This window comes from Scophthalmus maximus, chromosome 3 (assembly GCF_022379125.1).
Source record: "Scophthalmus maximus strain ysfricsl-2021 chromosome 3, ASM2237912v1, whole genome shotgun sequence".
Taxonomy (NCBI): domain Eukaryota; kingdom Metazoa; phylum Chordata; class Actinopteri; order Pleuronectiformes; family Scophthalmidae; genus Scophthalmus; species Scophthalmus maximus.
The window spans coordinates 8151047-8170685 of NC_061517.1; the positions used below are offsets into that span (position 1 = coordinate 8151047).

Consider the following 19639-nt stretch of genomic DNA (forward strand, 5'->3'; position numbering starts at 1 on the left):
GCCAGCGTTTGTGACTGGGAGGGAGAGGGAGAGTGAATGTGAGTGAGCCTGTGTGTGCACACACGCCGTCCCACCGTCGAGTCCCATTGACCAGCAGCACAGGATGGACAAGCCAAGCGTGTGGCGCGCCGTGGTGAGCAGCACGGATCCCCGGCGAACACGAGACCCGAGCAGACCAGGCTCTGCCATGGGTTACCGGCTCTACGACATGTGAGTAGCATGTTCGCCCGTGAAGGAGGCAGACAGACAGGTGGGCTCGCCAGCTTGGGCGGCAGCAGCGTAGCTCCCATTCATGGAGACGGCAGTCGAGTGAGAGGAGGCGGAAAACACGGAGTGTCTGCCTCTCCAGTGTCTTTGCTGAGTCACCTATGGCATCCAGACCGTGCTCTGTGCTCTCATGTTCCCTCCCAGTGCTCTTAGTAAACAATGTCTCTCTCATGGGGAGGGGCGGCGAGGCGGTTTGTTTTTGTGTGAATGAGATGCTCAAATTTCAACAGGATCAATCAATAACATGCGTCTTTTTACAAAGTGACTGAACCGGATTGTTGCTTTTGTTTTATCTGCGAGCCTTGTACAGTATGACTGAAATCACCACAGAGTCTTGTGAACGATTGGTTTTTAGAGCCTTTGGGGGCTGGAAGAATGAGTCGTTACCGGATGATGCTGTGACATGTCTTACAGGGCACATGAGTTCCTCACAGCTTCTGCCGTTTATTTGTGGGTGTGAGGGTGTTCTCGTGTGCGATTGGTACAGTGTGTGTGTGTGTGTGTGTGTGTGTGTGTGTGTGTGTGTGTGTGTGTGTGTGTGTGTGTGTGTGTGTGTGTGTGTGTGTGTGTGTGTGTGTGTGTGTGTGTGTGTGTGTGTGTGTGTGTGTGTGTGTGTGTGTGTGTGTGTGTGTGTGTGTGTGTGTCAAATGCGGTTGGGTCTGAGCTGTTATTTTTGGGCTGGCGATGAGTCCTACTGTCTGTGTGGAAAGCTCGCGTCCCCTCCTTCAGTAAATCGGTTTCCACGCGGATTCAAGAAGGACAAAATTATATTGTGTTGTGTTTTGGAAGTCATGTTGGCCAGCGTTTGTATTTTTGGCGTAGTGCTGTACAAGCATTTTCTGCGCACAATCCAACCTTGCTGAGTACACAACACTGTGTCAGTATTCAGCTGAATAAGCATTCTGCTTCTTTATTTCTCAGCAGAGGCACATTCAAGTGTGTTGCTCTTATCGTAGTGTGTGTAGTCGGCCTCACGTTGGTGCCTCTGATTCCTGTACAACGCTGCAAGTGAAAACCATGTACGTGAACACTTTTTCACACATGTACTTACCAGCTGCTGCATAGCGTCGAGCTGAATTACCCTGTCATGTCATGATCTAATACCATACATGGGGATCAGTCATCTTAATGAATATGAGACCTTCACGGGTCTCCACTGAGTCCTTCACAGGCAATCCGCCTCTGCCATTCACTGGCTTAAATCTCTGCCTCGTTTCCGTGTGTGCAACACACACACGAACGCAGGAATACATCCCGCAGATTCTCAAGTTCCTTTACTGTACCAGCTATTAGGATTTTAATTAAATGATTGATTCTGTTTTTGTTATTGCATAACAGACTATTGAACATTTCCATCTGTCTGTGGTAGGGAGATAGTGGCTGATTTATTTCCCCACTGTTTCCTCACAGCCTTAGTCCAAGGAAACCTTTAACCACAGAAAGTCACGTGGCCGAGGAGCAGAGCGCAGGAAGGTGAAAGTGTGTTGAAAATCAATGACTTTGTGAAACGTTTTCTGTTGTTGTCAGAGGACAGAGGAGTGGTGCTGCAGACTGATATGAATATGTTGGCCGAGGCCCCCCAGTGTCTGGCCAGTACTATGTACTAGTACTTTGATTAGGATCTGAGCAGGATGAGGATGATGATGATTTTCTCTTTAAAATGTCATTGCATCATCGCTGGCAGCCCCCCATCTCCTCTGGAATCCCAATCCTAATGCCTATTACACTGGAAGGCCAAGAGCAGGACGAGACTTGAGTTTTGCCACAGGCTTTCTTGGCCTTTAAAGATACTACACTTCACTTCTCTGGCCTGAAGGGATGCAGAGGTTGCCTTGGGTTGAATACTCCTTGCACGAAATACAACTGTACATGTACAACTTTTATCATATCCGTTGCCCTTAAAAAATGTGTACAAGGCAAGTCGGAGTTGGAACAACTGAGGCGCTTATCTTAAGTAATCATATCTGTTAATGTGCAGTCATGTGTTAAGCCATTTGACAGAGAGTTTAGGTAATTGGCTGTCATACAGTTTACTGGTGCAGAGCACTGCATGGAAAACACAACAGGGGGGTGTAGTGTATGTTAACACAGCATAAAACAAGATAATAACATTTGGTGTAAAACCAAGATTTTAACCAACTAGAACTAAATCTGCATGTTTTGCAAAATCCACAGGCTGTGAGTTGGTTTTGTCCGAGGGGCTGTGACTGTCTTTTTTCTTGTGTCGTGGGTCGGTAGCTGCTTTTCACCAGTGTCTCTGACCTTCTTCATTCTTCAGTGGTTGTTAACCTGGCTTGGTTCATGAAAGAGGAATAACTGCCTTCTAATAATATGCTAATTTATGTAATTCCTGATGGTGGAAGGTGTGTTTTTGAGTTGAGGTGGGCAGACTTCTTTTTATTAAAAACAATGATTGGTAATCCTGTTATCCATGACATTACCATGCAGGAGGTTTGATATATATCTCTGGGATTCTTAATCACTTTTCTGTACTTACCATGCTGAGCGTGTGTAACGCTGCACGGACAAGATGGACTCTCGAACAATCAGTGAGCTTTACCCGTCATAGAGATAATGTCACGCATTCTCCCAGGACATTCATACCATGACGCCGTTACAGCAGGAATGCCCATTTCCCATGATTGGCCGAGAGCTTCTTTATACGATGCCCCTGTTCAAGTGATGCCAGTGCTGATGAAAAAGGGAGTGCGTCAGCAGAGCTGTATACGGCACTGACAGGACATTCCTCCACTTTGAGCCTGAGCGCCTGACAGCAGCAGTGTGTGTGTGTGTGTGTGTGTGTGTGTGCTCGGGCACAACTCTGAATGTGCCTCCACTGCAGACAGCAACTGTAGGATATATGCTGCTATTACATAAGACACCTACCGCTAACAAACAACACATGGCACTGCCAGCACGTGGGCTGGCATAGAACATGCTTGTCAGTTCATGTAGCATCAGTGGACGGAGGGCACAATGCTACAGAGCAGGAAGTGAATCACTCGTGTACACCAGGGGTACGTGACGTACAGGCCTGTCATCATAATAACCCTTCGAATTTTCACTTGTCTAGCTACAGTAGCTGTCCACTGTCACAAATGACTAAAAATGGACACAACCATACAGTCACTCTAGCACCATCATTATTCAGTTTCTATACCAAGAACTGTAAAGCTCATTTATTGACTGCTTGACTCCTTCTTAACGACAGACACAGGACCTGAGATCACCTCTCCCGCTCCATCGGCCGGTGTTCACAGACCAACAAATTGGACACACTCCAGTTGATCACACTTTAGAATAACAGATCATGAACAGATGAGAATCGATTACACGAGGCTCACAAATCACAAGGGTGTAACACGAGACGCGACCGTAAAGCAGTCTGCCGTGCCATTTTAGACATCAGTGCTACAGTGGCATTTTTGCCTTTTGCCAAAATAGCACAAACGACGCGCAGGCTGAGCGCGGTCGGCTCGCAGGCCGTCATTTGCACGCTCAAACACCAGCAGCTGTTCGTCTGTACGCTGGCACCGAAGTGGCTGACTTGGCAGCTGGAGCCGTATATCGGCCATGTGTGAGGATTATCCTCCAATGGGCGTCGACGTGCTCCCAGGGGGGAACATCTCAGTGGGTTAAAGTTTCTTCAGGGGGGAGTAGCCGGTTCTGGTGCGTCCGTGGTTCGGAACAGCCCATAATAAGCCCCTGCCTTTGCCAACAGCAGCATCAGAAGCGACAGCGCAGAGGAGAGAGTTGGGTGCATTAGAAAAAAAGGAAGCCTCTCCGGAACATTTTGTTCCTCTGGCGGAAATAAAAGCAAATATGAGGATATGTTTGTCAGCTACGGTGTTATATAACAACAGAACCAAGACATCATGTTATCTGGCACATTGAATGACTCATGCTTACACCGTATATTCTGTCTATGTATGTTTTTTCACCGTCATGACTCTGGACTTTCTGTAGGCGCTGTGTTTGCTTACTTTGTACTAGACTTGTGATTCATATCTATTTTAAACAGTCATGTGTGTTAACAGTGGCTCAGTTATGCAGTTCAACGAGCCTTGTTATTCATGTGATTATCTGAGAGGGTACACAGGAGACTTGGGTGGTTTGACAAATACTTCCGGCTCTGTTTGACATGTGCGCTGCGCTGGTGCTTCTTCCCTCCTCCTCAGGGAAGGCGACGCTGTTCATCAGTTCCCCCCTCAAGGTTATGAAAAGGCCCGAGAGTAGCTGCCAGAGACCGAGGACTATAGGTTCCACCTCCAACCAGCCACAGAGGATGTGGTTTTTTTCCTCCCCTCTTTTGTTCCCCTTTTCTCCGCCTCACCGTTTGTCTCTGCTTGTGCTTTCTCCTTCAACACAAAGCCAAAGCTGGAGGAGTGAGTCTGCTGTTATTATGGATCTCTCTCCCCTCCTTGTCCTCGCCGTCTCTTTATTTCTCTCCTCTTGGTTTTATCTCCTCAGCCTCCTCCTTCTTCTCTGCCGTTTCATCTCCTCTGCCGATCCTCTGCATGGCTGCCTCCTGGCTTGCGGCTAAACAGCTGTACTGTACACTACAGTCTCTGTGATGTAGGCGCTTGTACTCATTCAAACTGTGCTAACTTTCATGCAAGATGATATCCCCAGATCTCCCCTGTGAAACGTTCTGCCCTGTAGCATTGTAAACCAACATGCTGGCTGGTGAGATCGTCCCGAGCTTCTGGGCCTCCCTCTTTGCCAGTGTTGGTCTCGCCCTGCTCACTGCAGGAATTTGGTTTTCACCCAGAAACCGAAAAGGGAAGCACGACTGTGTCATATCAGACGGGCACATGTGCAAAGAGTTGACATTTGACTGTATAAATCAGTCTCGCAAGTCATTCTCGTGTGCACATTCATCTGCATTTTCCATTTAGCTGTCATAAACTGCGGTTAACCACAGACCCAAAATGTCCAAATTTGCCCCCAGAGATCGGAGGCCTGCTAGTTATTGAATGCTCCTCGTATGCAGTATGAATGGGACATGAATAGATTTCCATTGTGTATTGTGTTTATGTCCTCCGAGTGAATCAGCATGCCTGTCAGACTCCTCGTTCCCCCGATCACATCAAACTGCTGCGAAAGCATGGGAGCTTCTCCAATCGTCCACCAGGGGGTGAACTTTTCCAACACATGCTTTGAGAGAGGCCGTCCTTCACACTGACATGATGAGCACGTCTTCTTCTGTATCCTAGTCATCGTGATGTCGTCGTCATGGATCTTTTTAATACAGCATACATTCGACCTTTTAAGTATTTCTCTGTGATCTATGAAGGTTATTATAATCTCCTATGCTCATCGCCACATGCTTGTCTCCATGTATGTCCTCATATCGTCTTTCATCCCATTTTTGACGTGATCAGTTTCCAGGTTCAGGATGACCCAACAGGGCCGACAAAAAGTCAAGGTTATAATGAAGTTTCTGCTTTTTTTTAGGGTCAACCTATAAGTGTCATCTTATTGGATGTTCTTACAATGTTTTACCTCCTTGCCCTGAGTTTGTCTCCCTCCCCGTCCCCTTTTCATTCAACTCCGTTTCATATACCGTCTCACCAGTTTCTGCAGCAGGCCGGGTTCTGTTGAAGTGCGTATTGTCTGCACGTCTCTGGCTCGGAGCAGGTCATGTTGAAATTCCCAGGGCAGCGTATCAGTGAGTGACTGGGACAGTCGCAGGGCTCCCTGCTCTGTATTGCTCATCACACCGCCTGTATCTGTGAACTGGAGTGTGGTGCGGCAGCAACATGGAGACTATAAGAGCTTGCCACAAGGCTTTTTCACATGAGATCATTTATTTAGATCGATGGCCGAGCAGATATGATTGTCTGTCGTTTTATAGCCTTTTGATTAGGAAGGAGGGTGGATTCATATTGATCCTCCTGCCGTCCCATGGGGATCTTAGTCGAGAACAAAAGACATATGTCATCCTCACTGGAAGGTTTCCACAATTTCTGACTTTCAAACACATGCTTGGTAGCTTTATGTGACCAATGTGATAACTGACCTTGACTCTGACCTCTGAAGGGATTATAATGACAACAAAATAGTGGGAAAGAGAATCAAAAATAATTGTGACTGGGATGAGTCCTGGACCATGTTGCTGCAATGTCTAATGCTGAATCCATCAAGCATCTTTGACACGTTAGCCCCATCTGCCCATATTGTCTTTTGCTTCCAGCCCTATTTTTTTTAAAGGTGAAAAATGTCTCTAGAATAAAACAAGTGGTAGTGAGTAATCTGTCGCTGTCGACACAGCTCCCCTGTCAAACACTGAAAAATGCTGGCGTCCCGCGTGTATTTACTCTGAGCTAGTGAAAGTTAAGTGTAGGTGGAGGCATGCGAGTGGAAAGAATGTTCATTAAGCGGGGCAGTTCACACACACACACCAGTTCACCACACGCGGGGACATACCAGTGCACGCCGAGCAGAAACAACCATTGTATCTACTCATTAAATCATATCCTGTTGTTTTTTTTGCGAACACACTTTCTCAGGTCTTTATCCTACAAAAAAATAAATAATAGCCGGTCACGTGCGCTTGAATCAGAGCCATCTGTGTTAAATGCCAGTTGGTGCTGCAGTAATTGCTCCTCTTTGCCTTTGATAGACTCCAGTATGTTGTGCTCACAGAAACAGTCTCACACACTCTCCACCGAAGGCAACTTCACGTGGAATTAGAAAGAGGAGGAACTAGAAGGGTTCTCCATGAGGAACAGCAACATAATGTGCATTTAGAAATAATGAAGGGCGAACGTAAAATGTTATTTTGCGGAGATTTTTCATTGAGGCAAATGAGGAGGAAGCGCAACAGATAAAGAGTCTGCCAGTGTGTGGTCATGTTCTGTGAGATGTTTGTAAATCAGGAGGCCCGAGTTGTGACAAAAGGTCGATGAATGGTGTGTAGATTAATTCCCACAGGCGCTCAGTAAAGCCTTTGTGCTGCTCTGGCCTTTCTATGTCTTGGCTTGGGAAAACAGAGGAAGCCCATATTGTGCGTGTGAAAAGAGTCATGTGGAGACGACTTGTCAGACGAAACAGATCTAACTATACCAATCGGTGTGCAAATATGCACACGAAGTAATGCATGTTTGTTTACCTGTGTCATTGTGTTTGCATACGCGAGTCATTCTTGTTTGTGTAAATATGCAGCATTTTCAGTGTTTCTGTGTTTTGGACCAGTGGCTGAATATTGATGAGAGGCCCCTCCACACCCCTCTCCCATGACGGCTGGGACTGGGTGGCACTGCAGTGTGGCACCGCATCTCGGTCAGAGACAGAGCAGCACTGTGCGTGTCGCCCCCCCCCTCTGCAAGAAAAGACAGCAACAGCTTGTGTATAAAATCTTTCTGCTTTTCTAAGCTCTGCAGGTCATTCGAACATGTTTCCAAAGGAAGACAGACACTTCTTTGATTCAGATTTGACATGCTTGTCTTCTTATGTACAGAAATCGAATTTCACCATATTCTCTCTGCATGCCTCTGCCATTCATATCTCAGCCTCACCATTTCATTCACTTCATGAATCGCTCCATTGACCGTAACTAAAAAATCTGCTCAAGCAGTTGCATATTCTGTAATGCTCCCCGTGACCTTGATGAGTCAAATAGAGCAGAATTGTCTGTCTCTTTACCAGACACTGACAAAACATGAGAACACGTCAAGCTCATATTTATTTGAACAAATCGTGTGTTTAAACTCATGCGGTCGTACAACATTGCAGCAGCCCCTCCCCGCTGAATAGCCGACCAATCGCGGGCTGCTCTGCGAGGCTTCCATTTGAAGCTTCAGTAGTATGGTGGTGTTGCCCAGCAACCGGAGTCGGCACATTTCTGGGAGGTCCTGTGTGGATGGCAGCGGCTGTAAGAGGGAATCAGAGAGAGCAAGAGGGAGAGGATCGGGAGAAGGGGACCGAGATAGGAGGAGAGAAGGTTCAGGAGGATGGGCTTTGAGCGAAAGAAGTGAGCCAGTCTCTCTGCTTATTAGAAAGTTGGTCCTCAGAGGAAGAGGAGGAGATAGAAGAGGAGGCCACTAATGATCCCTGTGAGTTTTGGAGGATTCCTCCTCGTCCCTGGCCGCCACACATTCCAGTACCTGTGCCTGCTGGAGCGGTGCAGAGCCTCAGATGTAGCCATGCTGTCTCAGAGGATCCTGGGCTGACGCACTGTGAGCAGCGACCGGCACAGAGGACAGACTGACTGACCTGGATAGCTGCTGAAACGGAGCCAAAGCAGCCGATGTGGAGTGTTATTTTGGAGGTGGATCCCGAGCATCGACACTGGGTCCAGATCGGTCCTCTAGAGGATTCCTGGCTTTCTGGGTTTTGGTGATGACTGAAACAGGTCCAGTATCGATGTGGTCGTTCTGGGCGGGTTGAAACCACTCAGGCTGTCATCCAGTGGCAGTGGCGAGGCTGGAGCTCCGGAGGAGGACGGTCCCAACGCCCAGGCAGAGGAATACGCTGGCTGAAACAAACGAGCAGGGTCCTGTGCTTCCCGTGCCATGGTGCCTGTTAATGTTGTGGAATCCCACCGCTGTTCTGCCCTGTTGATTGTCTGAGCTGAGGATGTGGAAGTTCAAAGCGTTTTGCCTGGATTACTGGCATGTGCTGTGTTTGCACCCACACAACAACTTTTATAAGAGGTACGTTTAAAACAAAATCGTTTGTGATGTGCGACCATGTTCGGCTTCACTACGTGGTGTCAGCTTGTTGATGTGGGTCGGTGTGTTCAAAACAGACGCTGGGATTTACTTCACCGAACGTGGCTGATTAAGAGAGAAAGTGATGTGCTGGGCTCTGCAGGCTGACACGCTGGCTGACTGAAGGGGACATTACTCAGGGGTGGTTGAGCCATTATCGATTTACTTAGAGCGAACGTGGTTACAGCTGTTATTTTGTAAAAACACTTGGTCAAGCGACTCGGCACTCGGGAGGATTCTCAGCTGTCTGTTTAGCGTCGGCGCTCTTGGAAAGATGGAGACGACCTGGTTGTGACTGCATTCATTCATCTCTGCCCCCCGTTCCTCGTTCACCTTTCACCTACTGCATAATCTACGCCTGATCACTGAGTCTGGCAGCTTTGCAGCTCACACCGAATTTTGGAGTTCATGAATCTCTAATGTGCTTGGGGATTCAGTCGTCTTTCACCGCAACATGCCAGTCACGTCATCAGATTTAACTCAATGACTCTTGCAAAGAACAGCGTCAAATCCGAGGATGCAAAATATGTTGTCGATCATTTGTTTCCTTTTTAATTGAATGCAACATAACAGAGGTTTCAACTCTGACTTGTGTTGTTGTTTTTTGCAGCCTTCAGGTATGTCCCGAAGGTGCACCGTCCTCCTCTGTCACACTGTGTGTAAATTACTCGCCCCATCCCCCTGCCGCTCTGTTGAGACCATAAAAAAACGTGTTTTACTGCCTATCACGATAAAAAACAGTTCTGACGCTCCACATTACACACACACACACACACACACACACACACACAAGCATGGGATGCTTTTCACTTTAACCTTACCTTGCCATGTGTCTGGTGCTCTGTAATCTCACATGTGTATTTCAAGCAGCAAGAATTGTTTCGTTCCTCTAATGCAGCACACGGTAGAAATACCAGATGTTGGAGCTACAGTCATTTTTGGTCCATTATCTTCCTGCTACACCAGGAAGCCTCTTACCGGTTGTGTTCGCAGAGTTTCCCTCTGAACTCTCATGCGAGATGTTTTATGTGTGAACCAGAGGCACCTGCCTCCTGTCGCAGCTCTATATGCGAGTGCGTTCACGGTTTGTCTTCAGAAAGCGTTAGCATTCTGGGGGGGGGGGGGGGGGGGGATACAGTATGTCCATGATTCATTAATAATACATCGCCTATTTAGCTGGCAACTCTTCTTTGAACGTAGTCATCAGGGAATCCCCGCAGCTGTAGAGGGGTGACCGCAGAACCAAGTGACTGTTTATTATAACCTTTTAGATCCTTTTAGACAGACTGATGGTTATTTTTGAGTGTGTCAAATCACAGACTTCTAAAGGTGTAAAATTCAATACAATACAACTTTATGAATCCCAGAGGCAATTTGGTTTAGGGCAAGCAAAAAAAAAGCAGAGAAAAAAAGCATATGCACTGAAAAACCTCTACAACAACAATAACACAATGAAAGAGCTGTTCATCTGCGTTGAGCTTAAAGTACGATTGCTTTAAAAATACTTAGTCACAATGAATATGAAAATGGTTTAATACATGGCAGATTTAGAGGTGCCTGGTCTACTTTGTTTTAAATAACGAATTACTATTAAATAATCATTTTCTGACTGCGGCTGACTGCCGATCTCGCTGTGTTCTTTTCTTTTTCCACATTACTGTGAGAGCAGCTCATTACTTACTCATTACTGGAATATCTTGGTCACTGGGCGTAACTCATTACATTGCTCTGGCTTCAGTATGACATATTAAAAATTGTATCCCAGGACAGAGGGACTTGTTGTCAGAGCATTGGTCAGTGTAGTAACTCAAACCAGCCTCTCCCAGCTGCTGAACTGGGGCTCACCCTCCCTCCGCGTGGCCTTCCCATTGAGAGCAGTGTGATTGTTGGACGTGGGCCCAAGTGTAGCCATACACACAGTGGGACCGAACGCTCTCTCAGCTCTTCCTATCTGCCTCTATCACTCTGTTTCTCTTTCTCTCTCCTTTTTTTTTTAAAGTCACTCTGACATAAATAAGCACACATCAAACACACGGCACAGGCCCTGCCCATAAGCGCTGGGGAGCACATGCATCATGGCAGCACCAGATGAGTGAAAGATTGCATTGGACGGCACAAAAAAGGAACAAAAAGGAAGGGGTGTCCGCGGAGAGGAGAGAGAGGACGGGTGTGTGGTTCGTTGTGGGTGGAGAGCTTTTGTTAAGGAGAGGGATGATTTTCTTCTGCTATACATACTGAGCCTTTACCTTACTTGGTCATCAGGCGGATTGCTGGAGCAGCAACTCTGAGCCCAACATAAACTCGGGGCAGGGAGAACTTCGAGAGAAAAAACAAAAAAAGGCACAGACAAAGTAACTTTAGCAGCAGAAGAATGAACTTCTCTGTGGCTTTTCTATGGAAAGTGAAGGATGTGGGGTGTAATTTGTGGTTGAGAAGGGAGTGAGCACAGACTGTACTTCTTCTGGCTCTTTTACGGGGAGTTGCTGCAGTTTTGTGTTTTTTAAAACTTTTTTCTGAAACTTCCATTTGGTGCCATGCACATTTTTTTCGGGCATGTCTGATGCCTCCAGTGATGTCACTGCCGTGTGGAATGCCATGTGGAAGTACTGCATATCCAGCCGAACTATAAGGTAGGAGACCATCTGGCGCGAAGCAGCTTGGACGGCACTGGCCTGCAGTATAAGTGGTGGTTGTCTTTCCGACTGACCGCAGCAGTCTGTGCAGATATTTCTGACGTCTGACTGATCAAATAACATTCCTGTCTATATGCTCAAGCTCGGCGGTTTCCTCTCTGGAACCATGGAAATATATTATCACTAGTCCGCAGCTGAACAGTACAGACAGGCAACAATAAAGACATGTTCAAGGTCTTTCTGGGCAATGTACTTTATCAAGGACGTGTCTTCGCTAATAAAGACTTAAGAAGAACATTTCCATCCTTTTTTCCACCTCCTTTAAGCCTTACTCTCATCTTATCTTTGTCTTCCAGTAGAGGACTACAGCAGGAACGTCCTCTGACATGCAGTATTTAAATATCCTTGTGAATGAACACAGAAGGCTTCGCAAAGTTCCAAAGATAACATTATGCACAAAAGATCTTTCTATCTTATGTTCTTCCATTTAAATCTCCTTTCTGCTGCATGAGCGATAAACCTGTGGTCTTGTTATAAACATGTAGACAGGGGGTGAATTCATATATGCCGATCTCTTTTCTAACACTCAGACAAAGTTGACTTTTCCAAACATGCAGACCTTTTATGTAATCTGTCAGTTTTTTCCTCTAAACTGCTTCTTTTTTTTTCCTTGGGTCAGATTTTAATATCTTTTTATTGGCAGGCAAAGTCATTTTTTTACTGAGGTTATGAATCAAGTGGGTAATTTTCTCATAGACTTCTATAAAACTTCCAACCAGGCGAGTGGCCCTCTGCTGGTCATTCCAGAGAATACAGGTTTTAGGCACTTTCCACATTGGCTTTACTTTGTGGATCAAGTGAGTAAATTTTTTACATATATTCATATATTTTTAGTTTTTGGCAAGGTTGTTTAAAATGCGATTCAAATTACTTTTTTCCTGATATCTCTGCAATGCTAATATCAGTCCAAACAGTCCAAATTGAACTACTTCCTGCACTGCCCATCCCTGTGGTCAGTTCTTTTTTATCCTCCTCCCTTCCCACTTTCCTGATGGGACATGGGAAAAGAAAAGAAAACAAACAAATGACCCCAAATAAACTGTGTCCTAAATTCTTCTGTACCAAGAGGGTTAACGCTTACCTGCTAAATATCTAATAATATAAGGCAATGTACGTCTGACTATGACAGGAATCCTTTAGCAGTGACACCGTAGACATGAGGGGACATTTGATCTGAGACTGGTTCTGTGACGACACCATTACTTATTTAATGTGTGTGGCTCTGGAGCATGTCACTACTGCCTCCTTGTCCCACGGTGGATATCCATGGGACTGAGCACATGAGGAAAATGCCGTAGAGTCTCATGTGAAGGAACCGGCGTGTCAAATGCCTCCTGACTGACCTGCGCTGCGTCATAATCAGTAAACGGCTCCAACGGGACTTAATTCTGGACTCAAGAACACAAATCGGTGTTGACCTGAACTGGACCGGTAGCGCTGGAGAGTAGGTGACTCAGCATCATGTTTGTAGATCGAATGAGAGCAGGTGGTGACCCCTCTGTCGGCCCCACTGTTTTGGTAAACTGGCTGTATGACAAGTGAGGTCTTTTTTTTAAAGGCAGGAGGGAAACGGAGACAAACTGCTGGTAATGGAAAAGTAGCAACCTGCCAAAAACGAGCTTGCAGTTCCACTGTGGTGAGTGAAAAAATACTCTCCAGGGTGGAAAAGCTTACACGCGTCTAGGATGGAAGCTGTTTTCGGGTCAGAGATGGTGGAGATGTGAAAAGGCTGTTCTCCATTTGCACTGAAAACCATAAAAACTGGTACTTTAGTTTCCAGATCTGATGCTGAGCAGATAAAAAGTTAGAATACACTTACTTTTTCTAATGATACTTTTTTTGAATAACCATCACACAAACTAATGCTGATCTCAAATGTAGGTTTTTCAGCGTTAATCCAACATATTCCTGGTCACTTATTTGTCAAATGTATTTTTTTTTGCACTCATGCTTGTCCAAATGTTTAAACCAGTGGAAAATAGGTTTACACTGCAACAATCTGTATCCTCTGGCTGTTTCCATGGGCTGGATTTCACAGAGCGGCACATCATTATGGATGGGGGTTTTTTCCCCTCAGTGTCCATGACCAGAGAGAGAGTTAGACTCATCTCTGTGCTTTGGTTTATGTGAAGTTTAGATGACATGTGAAGCACTTTATATGTGCAGGCTTTTTACGACCTATGCTTAGGTTGCAGTCCGTGTCCACACACCACTGAATAATTTATACTCGTGTTTCTCCCAGATGGACATCGGCATTGTGCGAGGGGATAGATTTTCCTTCTTCCTTGTATTACCGTTGTCTTTTCATAGTTTGGCCATCATGCTTTGTTCAGAGGAAATTTGAACATGACTGTGTTGTTAAAAAATGGGCTGCTGCGGTGTGGCGGCACACGGGGAAAAGCTTGAGAATGAACTCCAGTCTCTGTCTCCTCACCTCCCCTCGCTGCAGGGTTTTGTAACATGACGGGGAGAATGTGCTCGGCAGCGTTGCTTCTGCTGCAGTATCTACACTGCTCATGTGAAGCTGTACGGCTCTTGAAACGCTGATCATCTGACGAGGCCGGTTTGTTTACGCTGTTGCTCAAGAATGCCTGCCTGCAGAGAGGCTGCTTTTCTTGTGCAGTGTGTTCCCTGAGGAAAATGCTCACAGTGCAAATAAAAATGCATACGTTAGTCAAAATTTGTCATGATAATGTAAGGTCTCCCTTTTTCTGCTCACTTTATATGTATGATTACAACAGTTGCCTCTCTGCTCCTCCTGATGAGTGGGGGACTGTGAGAGCTCAGAGGGAAACAGCCATTGTCTCTTTCTGTCTTTTTTTGTGCTGTTTTTCTTCTTTTGATGACATATTCCTTTGCTCCGCTTCTCAGCGCCTGCCTGGAGAATAATGAGGGTGTGTGCTGCATTAACTTATGTAATGGCGAGCGAGAGGAGGGGTGGGATGGTGGGGCAGTGAAGGGGGGGGGCGATGATGAGCTCATGCTGGTGCACTGCAGCTCTTGCATACACGCTCTGCACCTTGTCTTTATGACATGTGCACACTCTTACACATGATGCACAAATGCATATGCAAAGTTTTTGTGCAATTCACATAGAAACGATGTGTGCACATGCAGACGCGGGCTGAGAGAGAGCATATCTTGATTATCTAATCAGAACACAGTTTAGCGTTCTGCTGCAGGATTCGGAGGCTGGCGCGCACGTCCTCGTATCCTCGTCGTTAATCTCCCTCTGTGCTTTGCTTTGAGTGGGAATTTATGTGTGTCCTGTACCTACATTATACCATAGGTGCTGTTGCTCAGGTTGTTAAGTGCCACTAATCCACAAACTCTGTGACAAAGCAGACCCTCATTATCCAGAGTTTGTTTTGATTCATGTCAGAAATTAGCGAGGCAGGGTGAGGTCGAGGGATTGGGGCAGTTGATAATGGCACAACGGAGCATTTACTCTGAGCAGAGTGGTCCCGTTGGGGGCTTTCAGCTCCGTCCCCGCCTGCGATGTACAGGTGAATAAATGGTTGAATTACTGCAGTTGGCAGATGACAAAACATTAGGGCCTCATCGTCTCAAGATTCCTGATGCCAATATCATAAACACAGGCATCATTTGTTGCACAACAGCAGCAGAATTAAACATTTTCTCATCAGTTAATATTTGATCATGAACTGATATTTTTTGCACTCATTGTGTGGGCGCATGACTTGGGAAATTAGCACATGTCCCTGCATGAGGGAAATCACCGTGCTGTCAGGGAGGCTGCGACTGGCTGGTAAACAGTCATTAAAGTTAAATGTTTATCCTGATTGGACTAATAGCTCCTGGCTGTGAGTGTAAATGCAGGCACATGCTTTTTGCACCAACATATATATCTTCTGATGGTACGGACAGTGAAACCCCCCCCCCGTCAGCCTTAGCTGTTGCCTTGACAACTGGCCTCAGAGATCTGTGCACGTGCATGCAATTGTGATAAATCCTGCCGTCAGTCTGTCAGGCAGTGTCCACAGAGACACATCTCATGCCTCCGTCACTCAGGCTCTCGGGTTCCCAGGGCTGTAATTTATATGACTGCAGAAAATTAATCAGTGGTGCACACACGCTGAATCATTGATAATTATCATCTTTTCTACAGATTGTAGTGGTGTAGTGGGAAAAGATGTGTTTTTTTTTAACTAAGAGTGTCTCGACTTATTACCCAGACTGGAGACGGTGCCGTTCAAAATACGGGCCATTCGGGCCTGGAACTGAAGAGTCATCACCGTCTCTGACAAGTGAGACTAAGAGATACAACATGTCCCGTCATACAGACCCGAACGTGTCCGCCTGCAGCTCAAATGAGCTCCCTCGGGAAACAGAGTAAAGTTTCTCTCTCTCCCCAATCTGTAGCCCCTCGCTCTCATTCCTTTTTTAACGACAATAGCCCTCCCTCCGCTGCTCTACTTTACATCAACTTGTTTCCTTACCCCCTCTCGATGAAGATATGTGGGAGTCTTTTGATCAGTGATATCCCTAAACCCTGCAGAAGTCCCAGAGCCGGATTGACTGTACACCACCGCCATCTGTTGGTAGAGCGCCGTCTGGACAGAGAAGAGCCTCAAGGTCTGAGATAATCTCCTGTGACTACTTGATAGAGGTCTGTATCAATCTCCCTCCAACTGTGTGGATAGTCCTTGGCTTTGGCTTTGGCTTCAAGAAACTGAAAAAAGTTACCCATCAAAGTTGTCTCCCTGTTAACGGCCACTCAGTCGATGGTTCGGGAAAGTCCTCTGTGAGCAAGTCAAGGACAGAGAGCTAAGATATGAAACAATGGGCGATGTATAATAAATGAGCACTCCTGGGTTTCTGTGCGGTCCATCGGTGAGTAGAGCGAAGACAAGATAAGGCAGACGGGGGCCCTTGCCTTGTCGGGAGTCTCCCACAGAGGCCGCTGCAGCCTCGGAGTCTGTTCCTCTGGCGTGAAGACATTTACTGACAAGGTTTACTGAACAGGTGTAACGTAATTAGCATTCTACTTGGGCACTTTAGTAGAATAACTGACAAATCTGTGTGCAAAATACACAGAGCAACATTAGAGATAAAAAAAGAGAATCTGGCTCAAATGAAACAACGAGAGAACTGAGAAACTCTGCCCAGTTTTTCTTTAGTCGTCATGTTTTGGTCAGTAATGGGCAAACTGGACAGAACTGGCTTGAGCAGGACACAAAAACAGAGGAAACACGGAGAGGTGGATCCTTGGCAGAGCAGCAAACTTACAGATGCAGTGTCTGCTCCCTCAGTATGAAACGTTCATTTGCGAATCAGAAGGATGTTTGATATGATCACCTGTTTATGATTGTCCACATATTTAACAACACGAATAGCATCAACATTTCTCTTCAGATCGAAAGAGGTTGTTAGATGACCTGTTATCTGACTACATTTCGGATCGTGCTCCGGCTGCCTGGGGGGGTGCTTTTAGTTTGAGAGCTCCGATTTCCCCCTCAGCTCACACCATGTGTCCCGAAGAAAAACAATGGGTGACCTTGCAGAGCCGCAATATGCAGTGTCCCCACCGGACCATGGACATCAACACAGCAGCCGAATAAATGACCACAGGCTGGTTGTGTGGAGGCATCATGGAGGGGGCGAGGGAGAGGAGGACAGCTGATGGTGAAAAAGAAAAGCGAGAGAGATAGATAAGAGGATTGAAAGAAAGAGAGAGGCTGCGAGACGAATGAGGCCGCGAGGGTCACGGCGTGAGGGAGAGGGGGGGGGGGCGCTCTGTGTGAGGAGACCCTCCTCTTTTCATTGACGTTCAGGGGAATGTGCTGATTAGTGGAGAGTAAATCAGTCCGACGGAGGGTTTCCTGTCTCCTGTGCCCGACGGAGCCAGTGTGTAGCTCTCCAGTAACCACAGTCCCCCTCACCTCTCTGCACAGAGCAGAGCCAGGATCTCGTTTCTCACTATATGGGCCAACCCGGGGGACAGGGGTGTGGAGGTAGGTGGGCTCTGAATGTGTAGGTGAGTGCGTGTGTGCAGCGGACACAGCAGCTGTTTATGTTGTCAGACGCTGCAGGCGTGTGGGGAGCACACTTTACATCCCTGCTGAAATGATCAGACAGAAAAGTATTTACCAGCAGCTTGTTTTTGTCAGTCATCAGGAAAACATTTCCAAACCTTCACTTCTGTTTTATATCATAGTAAACTGGATGCTGTTGTTTATTAGACATTTGGTAACAGACTATGTGAAGACTAAATGGTTCCTCATTTATGTGATTGCATTTGTATGGAAAGTGTGACAGAAAGCCATTGATGCTTGAGCACGAGGGGGGGGGGGGGCACCAACGGCCGCTGCTCGCTCATCTGATGTTATACCCTCACTGATGTACAGGGGTATTTGGGAGGGAGAGCAGACGGGAAGAGTTAACTGGGTTTATACTGTATGTCTAAGTTAACCTGTGCGATGTGGCCTCTGAGCCTCTGAACTGGCCGGGGCCCCGTTTCCAATCCCAACATGTCTGTGGTCCACGGCACATTCCTGCTGATTGTCCTGCTCATGCCTGTAAACAGGACCGCTGACGATCTCTTTGTTCATGAAGAGCCTCTGTGGTCGGACCTGCCCTCATTAGACCTGAGTGGACGTGGACAGTGATCATCATCAGAGCCTATCAGATGCGCGGAGCAAGAGGCGGTTTCTCCCTCTTCGGTCACACTGTACGTTTGATTGGCGGTTTTGAGAAATTAGAGAGATGCACTGTGCTGAATGCATGCATAGTCCGCACTCTGTTTACATCACATGCAACTCTCCCCTTCTTCTTCTTTGTCCTTCCCTCTGTAGAATTCTGTATCATCCCCCCCGTGTCCTGTGTTTACACTCCATCAAGTCACATGTTATCTTGTCGTCCTGGTGCAGGACGTCGCTGAGTTACGTTCTGTGGTGCGACGAATTAAAGGCAGAATTCCCTTCTGGGATCATTGAGCACATGCAGCTATGAATCTCAATCGCTTTTTTATTACACAGAAATCCTTGGGGTTTCATCATTAAACAAGAAGTAACGGCTTCTCTCTATATACTGTTCATTATTCCGTGTTGTATTCATACGAGAAGACGGCGAGGATAAGGTCCCGAAGACGCTTTAAAAATGACGCTGAGGAGCGAGGATCTCCCGCGAGCGTCCTCGCCTTATTTGGAACAGATGTTTATGTGCTTGAACAGGAGGTCCAGCAGGCAATAAAGTGAACCTGTCACACTCGCACTGGCCCCACTTGAGCTCCAGACACACAAACAGATTATACAAGGGAAAGGATCTCATCCTGTTATCAGCGTTGGTTTGAGGATGTTGCCGACGTCGCTGACTCACCATGTCCCTCCCTCTGAAACGGCTCCTCCAAGCTGTCACTTCAATGTCTTTGTTGTATATCGTACAGTTTACTAAAGGTTCAAGTGAGGGAGTCAGCCTTAAGTACTCAGTGGACTTGTTGAGCAGCCTGGATGGGAAAGAATCTGACATAGGCTCTCAGACATACAGTAGCATATTTATCTTGAATGTGATGTCAACTCGGAACAGCAGACTTGAGAATAAGGTCGACAGCACATTATCTGAGGTGGACCAGATGTAAAACAGAGCCATGCTGCTCTTTCCCATAAATTAAATATCTCCTTTTCCACATAGTTACTTACTGTTTCTGCCAAACCAATATATCAAAGTGAAGAACTCCCAGGATCAAACTACAACTTCACTATGTAAGCGGCTTGAGGACATAACCTCCACCAAATGAAAAAACATTATCATATGGTCTGTGTTGATGTTTGTCAGTCATAGATTACCACATGGGTGTGAGAATTACTCTCCGCTGGTAAGATCGCCTGTTTTTTTATTGCCACGTGAGGCTTTTAGGAAGTTCAGTTGATTAAAATGACAGAATTTGGCCGGTACTCACACGGTCCCAAGATCCCAAAACCACCACGTCAAAACACATGTGTCTTC

The 19639-nt window shown here is 46.5% G+C and overlaps 1 protein-coding gene across 7 annotated transcripts in view; it reads left to right on the top strand.

Annotated features, from left to right (window-relative positions):
• The window catches only part of LOC118316914 (IQ motif and SEC7 domain-containing protein 1-like), a 78000-nt gene that overhangs the window by 30215 nt on the left and 28146 nt on the right, over positions 1-19639 (top strand). The window contains exon 1 of one of the 7 annotated variants that reach the window (XM_047331042.1): positions 3-210. The exons of 3 other annotated variants lie outside the window; for them this stretch is intronic. In XM_047331042.1, coding sequence (XP_047186998.1) covers positions 104-210 — 107 coding nt within the window. In that variant the 5' untranslated portion in view covers positions 3-103. Of the gene's footprint in view, positions 1-2; positions 211-8158; positions 8925-11161; positions 11612-17524; positions 17650-19639 lie in introns of those variants that run through there. 3 more of the 7 variants (XM_047331045.1, XM_047331044.1, XM_047331048.1) reach the window with 3 other exon arrangements.